Genomic DNA, 10,121 nt, shown 5'->3' with positions numbered 1-10,121 from the left:
TTAAAACATCCTCGAAATATCCTGAATCGTCCTGGACATATTCAGGATGATCCTGAGGACATTTTGTGCTGTCTGGGGGACTGTGAAACATATGTTAAAGTCAAGACGATTCACCGCATGATTGTCCTATTCGAAACATATTTATCGTATTATAATATTCCGAAAAGTTTTTCTCTGTTAATTAAATTAAATTATAATGCGCAATATACAAAATACAAATATGAAAAAAATCAGAATTATTTATAGGATGCGAAGATTTCTTCTCTTTATATTTGTGGTTCTAAAAAGATTGTTTTGTTTGGCACTATGGGATGAATTTTAATTTTGACCCAATCACTCGTATGCACAATCACTTGATAGGTGGTGATCATGGGTGTCCGCAGGTGGAAGGCAAGACTGGCCATTTGCCCCTATCAGCAAACAATTAAACATTTGTCCTTGCTTGAAATAAAGAAAGAAGATGCCATATTACAAACGCAACGCACAACATCTACCTTATCGTGATGAGAAAGTTTTTACTACCAAATTATAAATTTTAAATTATAAATATTTTAATTCTACACTGAGAAATTTTCCATCGTACCATATATTACATAATTATAATTATAGAAAAATACTTTATCGTAACAATTTATTTGATACGAAGAATCGATAATTATGATTTGATTTTAATACACTTTCATACAATTAATATTTATGACATGTTATATAATAATTATAAGTAATTAGTTTGCAATTTTAAATTAAATATAAATTATTAGAATAAATCATTGTTATATAATTATATAATAATTGTAATTATATTAAAATAATTGATTGTAATAATTTATATTTAATTAAAAATTGCGAAATAATTACTTATAATTATTATATATTGTATGTCATAAATAATAATAGTAATTGTGTCAAATTGTTTTAAAATCAAATCATAATATCGATTCTTCATATAAAATGCATGGTCGAGCAATATATGTGCTGCGGGATTAGCCATTTTTACGCGTTTTAACTTATTTTATTGGCTATGATTAATAATATGCAGACATGCGTTCGGTCTTTGGGTAGTAGGCGCGCCATGCAGTCTGCAGATGGCGCGCTTACCTGCACCTATCTACACCGAAAAGGGACTTCATTTATGCACCTCAGTGTACTATTAAAAAATTGTAACCACGTCCGACCCGTGATCGAGCTGCGCTACTGCCTCGATTCTCGGTCGACGACGGTGGAGGCTCGTAGCGGAAGTTTTCGGTACTAGCCTTTTATTGGAGCCGTAATTGACCGAGAATTGAGCAGTCGGAGTTTTTATTTTTAAATAGTACGATCCACGAGAGAGTCGAGGAACGTTTTTATTCTTAGGTAGCATAATCCGTTGACGGATTATAAAAAACTTTGTTTATGAGTAAACACTGCGCGCGATGCGGTAAAGTAGACAAATAATTTTTATCTGCAAGTCACGCTAATTTAACAACGAACCAAAAGTTGTTGCTTTCTCGCAGCATAATTTTTAATGATACTGATTATTAGCACCTTTTCTTTGTTTATACCGACTTTGTATAAATTAATTAAATAATCTCCATCCTCGACCAATACGAGTCGAAAGCGTCGATCGGTTATTTTCGGGTCGCGCAGTTCAATGACGCGTTTCTAGTAGAAGGGAAAAATGGGAGGGAAATTTAGGTTACGGCACTAAGTGGAGGTCTCTTATCACTCGGCCGACGCGAAACGTCTCCGAGACGAAGCTCGCTCGCCGCGCCGTCGGATCAAACGTCGCAGCGGCCGTCGATCGTTGGGGCGAGCGAAAACTCGCAACGCACTTCGCGTCGTTACGGTTGCGCGGTACGGACAACGGAGTCCCGCTCGTCGATCTGCTGCACCGTCGCCGTGGCTGCAGATCGCACGGGCTTGCGCAACATGACCGCCGTGCCGTGTCGGGCGTGCGTTAACCCTCGCGTCGGTCTCCGCGAGTTCGAAATTCTCGGGAATCCCGCGACGTTTCCCCGCGCGCGTCACCGTCGTCCTCGCTCGCTCGCCACGGGGTCTCGCGACGACCCGGCGACCGGTGGCGGGATCACCGGCGATGCGCCCGCGGAATCCGAGTGAACCCGGGACGGAGGAAGATGGAAGCCCGTGCGGCCGCGCGTCCTCACAGCCCTGAAGTTAGCCGCCGCCCCCACCACCGCTAACCGCTCGGCGGCGTACGCCGTCGCGCGAGCGTTTCGCCTAGCCCGCCTGGCAGCGGCCGAGCACGTATGTGACATGGCGTCCGGGTAGAAAGAGAGTTAACTGCTAAATAAGCGTTGATGTTGTTTTTATGACATTGACCGATCGAAAAGGGAACATCCGAGGCCGCGAATTTCCCACAGACACTGGCATTGATGGTAATGCATGCGAGGAAACCGCAAAGGATCAGCGATGGGTAGGGCTCTGCCGTCAAATACCCGATACTGACACACGACCAACCTCCGTCTCTCTCTCTCGCTCCGTCCTTCCTTTCCTCTCTCTTTCCCTCCGTCTTCTCTCTCTCCGCACCAGCTCGCCTCGCCTCTCGTCACCGACGTCCGTCCATTCGTCCGTACGATCCGCTCGACCGTGCACGCGCGTCGCAACGACTCACTGCCACGACCCGTCGGCCGTCGCCGTTTGCTGGCCCAGCCTGTTTCCACAATGGGGATACGCTCGGGTGCCGTACCTCGTGGAAGCGACCGCGGCGACGGACAGCGCGCCACGACCTCCTTCACTCACGGCCCGTTGTCTTATGATTCCAGGTACTTCGAAAAGCACCAGGCCCATCCCTATCAGGTAAATAATATCCACCACCACCGAACCGACGTGTCGGGGGGTAGAGCGGGGACGGGGTGCATAGGATTCTCGTACGCATCGATGGGCAGCCTCACCTCGCTTCTGGTCGCTCGCTCCTCCATCGTCATCATCATCGCCATCGTCGCCATCGTCCTCATCGTCCAGCATGCATCAGCCGTCGGTCGCGGTCGCGCGTCGTCGCGCGGGTGACGCGTCCAAAAGCGACGAGACGGGACATTCCTGCACGCGGAGCCGCTCGTGCGGCTTCCCGGCGCGCTTTCGTCTCCGTCATCGGGACGACCGCGACTCTCTCGCGCGCGGCATCGTCGGAATCGTTCCCTCCGCTACGCGCACCGTAAGCCGATCCCGGCGGATCGGAACGTCGACGTCGTCCAGTCGTCGCGACCAGCCTGATCGCCGGTAACTCGACGGCTCGTATCGCGCGGTCGCGCGACTCGGTCCGCCTCGGGGCACCCCGTTGCTGGGCTCGGCGGGCGAAACGATCGGCTCTGACGATCGTCGCGTCGACGCGCGTACGCCCGGTCGCTTAGGCGCGTTTAAAGTACGATGCGGGTAATAATATTGACGAGCTGAATTTTCGGTGCGGCTGGCTGCAAAGAGTCGTCCACGCATCTTCTCTCATGGTCCGATCATGGTTTGGCCTCTTTTGTGTCGCGATCGTTCACGCGAATACGATCAACGACTGAACGCGCATGCTGGGGCTCCAGGTCGAGACGCGGGGGGCGGTAATCGATCCGCGTACCGCTAATTCGTTGCGTTTCGCGCGAAATCAATTCGACCCAGTCTTGTAAACATAACCTCACTTTTCGCGAAAATCAATAATTTATTCTGGCTGATGATGCTTCAGAAACGTCCGAGTGCCACTTTATTAAGTGTCCCGATTCGCTCGTTTTCTCCTTCCCATGCATTTTGCGACATTTTGACGCGAATTTTGTTAAAAATCGCCGCAAGCGTCGGATAGTCGCCAAGCCTTTACAATCTCTTCATGTCTAGGAAAACCGATGTGTACTTTATGATTTTTTACCTTTAGAGTGCAGTATCGAGTATTTAAATGCATGTTGTAATCTTTGTTGGGAAACGAGGAATGTCTAGATAAATGATACATTAGAGGCTTTGATCCTGGAGTGGAAGTATGTTCCGTTTAAAAGAATGAACGACGACCAAGATATTCTTATGAAATCACGTCGGAATAATTCTATAAGCAGATTAAATGATAAAATTGGACATTTCGAGTAATATATTTGCTAGTTTGGATTTTCCTCAGTGTCGCGACACACGTGAAGAATCGACGTTTTAACATACTTGTTTGTAATGAACCTTGTATCATAACATCTGTTACTTTCCAATTATTAGACCTATAACATCGGCAGTTCGAATAACAGTCTCATATCTGAAATGAGAAGAGTAAGTTTCTGCAGAATTAATTTTCTTCATATACCCGATCGATTTGCCTGCGACCTCTCGCTCATGTCTCGCCAACGCTCTAATTGCAGAACGCCAAGTACAGCAGTTCTAAGGGTGGCTACTCCTCCTCGACCACGTCGTCGGACAGTCGTTATGAAGGGCGTATACGCGACTCTCCAAATGGTAACTCTTACAGTCCAGCCGGCAGCTTGGGAATGGGCATGGGGACAGACCGGGACAGTCCACGGAATTACACATCCAAGCCTCTTTACAAGAAGGAGAGAGAAAATAGAGACTATAAACTATCCTCCTCTAAGGACAAATATTCCGGTAAATAATTTCCCTCTTTGTTTAACATACCGCGTACACCAATCGACGCCTTCGGACGTCCTGAAAGGCCACGCGTAACGATAAAAGGATATTTTGTAAACATTGCTGAATTTCCTAGTCGCATCTAGTGCTACATTTATGCTGTGGAATACTTTTCTTCTTCGGTATAAAAACGGAGTTGTGCGCCTTAACATTTTCAGCTGTAACATGCTCTTGCTTGCGTGTGTGTAGATTGTGCACGATCCCCGAAAGACAAGAGAAGCCGTGAGAGCAGGGATTCAGAACACAGGACCAACCATGATAGGAGTAGCGGGGAGGTGAGTGTTCGACTGACGCATTGAGATTGACCGGAGACGGATTTCAATGCGAGGATTTTTTATAATGCTTGTGCAGCTTTCAGGTGTATCAAAAATTACTATTATCTTCCTTTCTTTTGAAGTGTAAAATCTATTCCATGTGTACGATACGCATGAAATGTAACGCGTAACGTGATGTTTGTTACTTGTAACGTAAAATGTCTGTTAAAGTGACGATTCACGGCTGACGCGACTCTTGAATTTTGCCAAACTTTTAAATATATCGTGCAAATGCACTGGAAACGTTACATAAAATTCGTACCCGTTCGGCATGTCGAAATATTTATGTATAATATTATTTAGTTTTGTTAAAAACTAATTGTTTCCCCTACGTATATGCAAATGGACTGGAAAGATGCTTTGCATATGGTCACAGTCCTAAAAAAGATGGTATTTATAAATGCACCTTTACCTCTTAAAAGAAGAAGAAGCGTTTAATATACGTTGCGAAAGCATTGGATGCTTCTGCAAATTAATTAAACACAGCTCGCTGCATGTTGCACCACGATAAATATAATAATGCTCGTTCATGTGTCTATAGATCTTACATCCCATAAAATTATCATCAAATTCATCGAGAGAATCTTCATCTCAGAGAAAACCATCACATAATTCCTGTCAGGTCAGTGTCCTATGATTACGACGTTTCTTCCGATGCATTAATCGTAAATTCAAAATTTGAAGTTGCCGCAGAGATTGCGCACGAAACGATATGATTTTTATCGCTGCATAAGGACTTCGATCGATCAAGATACATGTCAACGTCATTTTTATACGCGAGCAAATTTTCCTGTAAAGCTTGATTTGTTATCGCAGCCTTAAGGAATTGTAAATGTGTGCGTACAAAGGGTATCGAAAGATGCGTGCGATAGCGACATGTTAATATCGATAGCCCGAAGAATACGGACGAGTATAACTTCAATTTTCGAACACGTTGTGGAATTAATGGAAATACTACCCCCCGTCTATTCAATCGTTTCCGGAAATTTTAGAACAGTCTGTTTAGGATAAACGTGGTGATGAGCGAGGAGGAGGAGGTGCGATGGAACGGACGGCCAGGTTTGGCGATTGGTCGGAGCACATGAGTTCTTCAGGAAAGAAGTATTATTACAACTGCAAGACCGAGGTGTCTCAGTGGGAGAAGCCACGAGAGTGGATCAGCCGGACAGACAATCGTCAGCGCCAGTCTAGTGACTATTCTTCTTCTAGGTCAAGTACGTGATATATTTTCGTGATTATCAAACGCGGCAAAGCAAACGTTGGGTAATGAGAGAGGACAAATGACTGCACTTTTTCTACAATCTGGAAATTCCTCTGGACAGGTCATGATAAACATTCCAACTCGCGATCAAATAGCAGTAGCAGTATGCGAGATGGTAAATCGTCGCGACAGTCTGACAAACGAGAATATTGGAGCTCATGTGGCGGTAGTGGCGGCGGTAGCAGCAGAGAGGATGCTTCCGCGCGGGAGAGAGAGCGGGAGAAGGAACGGGAGAGAGAACGGGAGCGAGAACGGGAGAGAGAAACTTGCAGGGAGGAAGTTTGCGTGGAACGGCAGGCACAGGACATGGATATATCGCCGGGCGATTCCACACCCACTTCGGAACCCTTGACATCATCCTGCGCTCACGATCCACTGCCACAGGGCCCTGTTCTCTTGGCCACTGGTATGTCTCTGCTTGCTACTCGCATAAAAACTCGAGTGTTTTAAAGAGGAAACATCGTCGTCAAAATGTACTTTTGAAATAAAAACATAAGGTGGTTGCCGAAGATTATTCTTCTCTCTAGAATTATCTCGGTTATTGTTAAAGATTAAAAAAAAACATGTCTACACACTTTACATAAATTTATAACCGACGACTTTTTGTCATTGCTCTCGCATCCTAGCATTACCTCGGTTAACATCACATCCACCGTCAACGACGCCGCAAGCTGTGGGCAAACTAAGTTCGCCCACGCAGCAGCAAGGGAACAGTAACGCTCCGGGACCACCGGTGTCACTGGCAAATCTGCCGAGATTACTATCGCAAATCACGGGCAACAAGGAACAACCTGACATCACGCCCCAGAAGGCGTTACAGACGATTCAAACTGCAATCTTGCTGTCTCGACAAGTAAGGAAACACTCGCGTCCCTTTAACTCACATTTTTCACGACTTTTTTTATTTTTTTAATCTTGGAAATTCTATAATCGTCAGAGTATTTTGCCATCGTTGCAATAATTACGTTCGGTCTTACCTCTCGATATCTGAAATCGAGAAGGTGTACGGTGTTTTTCGGGCGACGGTATAATTGGTGATTTTGTTTTTGTTTCGAAACACGTGAACAGTGTTATCCGTTTATTCTTTTTAACGTAGCAGTCCGCTAGCGGAGACCGAGGTACCAGTGGAAACGATGTAATGGTCCCGCTAAAAGTTGATACAAGTGGTAATATTACCAGCGAGGGTCCACCGACTCCTACACATTCAGAAACTCAGGATTGCATTGACGCACGGAAATGTAAGTTTTCCAATTATTATTATTTAACGCTCAAAATTAATTGTTATCTCCCGCGGTATTTAAAAAAAAAAAAGATGTAAAACACTCGCGTAAAATATAGTTGCTGCAATTTATACGAATTTCTTTGCATTTCACGTTATATTTATTTTCCCTCTTTTATTTTCTATTCTTCCCTTTGCAGTAACGAGTCCTGGGGGGGCGAATTCTGGAGTACAAGGTTTGAGCTCGCTGCAAAATCTCAGTACGTTAGGCTCCCTTGGAAACCTGAGCAACACAGGAGGCCTGCAAGCGCTGTCTCGTGTGCAACCCCCCTTGACACCTTCTCTAACACCATCACTCGCTAACCATTATCGGGAAGACTTGACGCAGCACGTGCGCGCCTTCCCCGCTGATATTCTCGAGAAACAGGTAAAGGAATCCCAGATAAAAGCATCGCGTTGTCATTAACCCGACGATTTGTTTGTTTTTTTTTTACATAAAGTAACTCTTGTACTCGCAGGCACAGAAACTTAGTGAGGAAGCACACACAATGGGCAGTTTGCAATGTACGAGAGTGTCCGCAGAATTGAAAACGGCACGATCGATAGTGAGGCTGACAGAAATCCAGGCAACGCTGCAGGAACAAAGGTAAGTCATTCTCACTTCACTTACGCCGCGTTATTCGTTATTAGGACATTTAGTAAGTACGGCACAAAAAAAAGGAAGAAAAAGTGCTTTTTTACACCTGCTAACTGTTATCTCAATCGTTTTACTTGCCATTTTAGGATATTATTCCTCCGTCAACAAATCCAAACACTGGAGGAGTTAAAATCCCAAAATTCCTTCATGTCTGACGATTCTTAGTGTAAGAATCTTTATAAAATAATTATAATTACGATTATAATTATCTATAAAATTAATTAATTCAAGCAAAAATAAAACATGATTATTAATATTCTCATTAATATTGAATAATTAAGATTGTACCTAAATTATGATATCGTAATAGAAGTGATATAATAGCGAATGAACATGGGCTGCTCAGAGAGGCTCGGCTGCTCCATTTGTCAGCCAATGAGTCGTAATAATTAATTAATTAGTGAATTCACCTCTCTGAGAAGCACAGCAGGCCTATCCAAGTCGCAAACACAACACACTAAATGAATAGGAAGGAAAAAAAAACGAATCAATCAATTTTATCAGTTCAATGCAAACTACTGAATTGTATATCTGGATTGTCCACATTCTCTTGTATTTACCTATGTTATATACGTGTCAATGTTTCATATCCCAGGATTTAAGCGACATTTTAACTAGTTGAAACATTTTTGTTGTAAATCTCGGAATAAAATTCGTGCCACAAGTTTTTTAATACAGTTCTTTATCACCATAGTCTCACATTTACCTAAGCTCCCGATTTGTTGTTGTTGAAAGAAAAAAAACAAACAAAATCACATTCAAGAATCTTACGCGCATTGAAAACTTTAATATTAAATTTATTATACCTTAATAAATTTAATATAATTCGTATACGTTAACCGTGCGAACGGGGAAATGTACGTGTTCTCTATCCAGATTTTCGTTCGATCTCCAATCATTTTATTACAGGGTTTTCTTTTTTGAACATTGTAGAATGTATCGTCGTCGCCGAGCAGGTGTCGCTCTCGTATTTACATCGTGTAACTAAAAAAAAGTACCTATATAGTGATGAAACGTTTAGATTAATTTATATGGCCACCGTTTTATAGTTTCTAGCGTGTAAATAGTAGAATCCGAGTGAGCATTATTGATTTACGAATGACAAATTATTATGCATGGCGAATCTGTCGAGTTAGTAAGAACATTATTATTGTAACCGAAACAGTGGATCTGAAATAAAAACTGTGCATTTTTTATATTACAATTATACAGATAGCCTGTTTTCGTAATTCCCTGTACAAACGTTCTCAAAACGAGAAAAAAACGAGTGGAAATGTGTTGAATTATAATTACCCATAATCGTAGATACGAATAAACATAATTAGTTGTATGTGAAATAGTTTGTAACACCGCCAGATTGTATACTATTTGTTACAGAGGGCTATATTGTTAAGGAATCCTTTACTGAGGTATTTCGAACATTTTATTTATTTGAATGATATCCTGCAAGAAATGGAAAGAGCATATTTAAACGATTCGTATTCTACTGGAAAGAATTGTTTTGCACACTATCGTCGTTGAACATTACCTCCTGAAAGAAAGAAAAAAATTATTATAACAGTTTGTAGAACTATGTATACAATTGAGGATGTCGAGAATCACGATTGTGACACAGTAAAGATTCACATTATATATATATCTCTTATCTTGTATATTTCTTTGAGGAACTGTCGAGGAGCGATCCTACTTACAGGATTAAAACAAAACCAAAAAAACGTATTCATAAAATATACTTTGTCTAAATACCGGGGACTGCGATCAGATTTATACCCTACATATGTAATATCTGTCTCTAGATTATCTCCTCTGACCCAAAGAATTTTAATATGGATCTGCACATTTAGCACGATAATTTTCTTTCGCTTCGTCTTCGCGTACATGTACATGTAAAGAATGATTTTTAACGTCGTCGTTTACGGAGAGAGATACATGTGCACATGCTATAGTAAAATTCCTTAGCTCAAAGCGCAAAGTTTATTAAATGCCCTCCTATATAAGTTTCTCTTTTCTTTGTTTTCTAGAAATAAAAATAAAATT

At 42.6% G+C, this 10,121-nt stretch overlaps 1 protein-coding gene across 6 annotated transcripts; it reads left to right on the top strand.

The window, feature by feature from the left end:
- Nucleotides 1–2,116: 2,116 nt before the first annotated feature.
- Nucleotides 2,117–9,719, top strand: LOC105279007 (WW domain-containing adapter protein with coiled-coil homolog). Of its 6 annotated transcripts, XM_011338494.3 has the most exons (13): nt 2,117–2,413; nt 2,763–2,796; nt 4,171–4,221; nt 4,311–4,551; nt 4,783–4,868; nt 5,449–5,529; nt 5,914–6,121; nt 6,230–6,574; nt 6,795–7,021; nt 7,265–7,406; nt 7,588–7,814; nt 7,906–8,033; nt 8,171–9,719. In XM_011338494.3, exons 1-13 carry the CDS (start codon nt 2,373–2,375, stop codon nt 8,247–8,249), a joined length of 1,890 nt encoding a protein of 629 aa, XP_011336796.1. In that variant the 5' UTR covers nt 2,117–2,372; the 3' UTR covers nt 8,250–9,719. The 6 variants fall into 6 exon arrangements, with proteins under 6 accessions (XP_011336796.1, XP_011336798.1, XP_011336797.1 ...); XM_011338496.3 differs by lacking the exon at nt 4,171–4,221 and having other exon boundaries at nt 2,121–2,413; XM_011338492.3 differs by lacking the exon at nt 2,117–2,413 and having other exon boundaries at nt 2,499–2,796.
- The last annotated feature ends 402 nt before the right edge of the window (nt 9,720–10,121 follow it).

This window comes from Ooceraea biroi, chromosome 9, assembly GCF_003672135.1.
Source record: "Ooceraea biroi isolate clonal line C1 chromosome 9, Obir_v5.4, whole genome shotgun sequence".
NCBI lineage: Eukaryota > Metazoa > Arthropoda > Insecta > Hymenoptera > Formicidae > Ooceraea > Ooceraea biroi.
The sequence above is the reverse complement of the archived record's forward strand: the minus strand, read 5'-3'. Positions and strand labels throughout refer to the sequence as shown.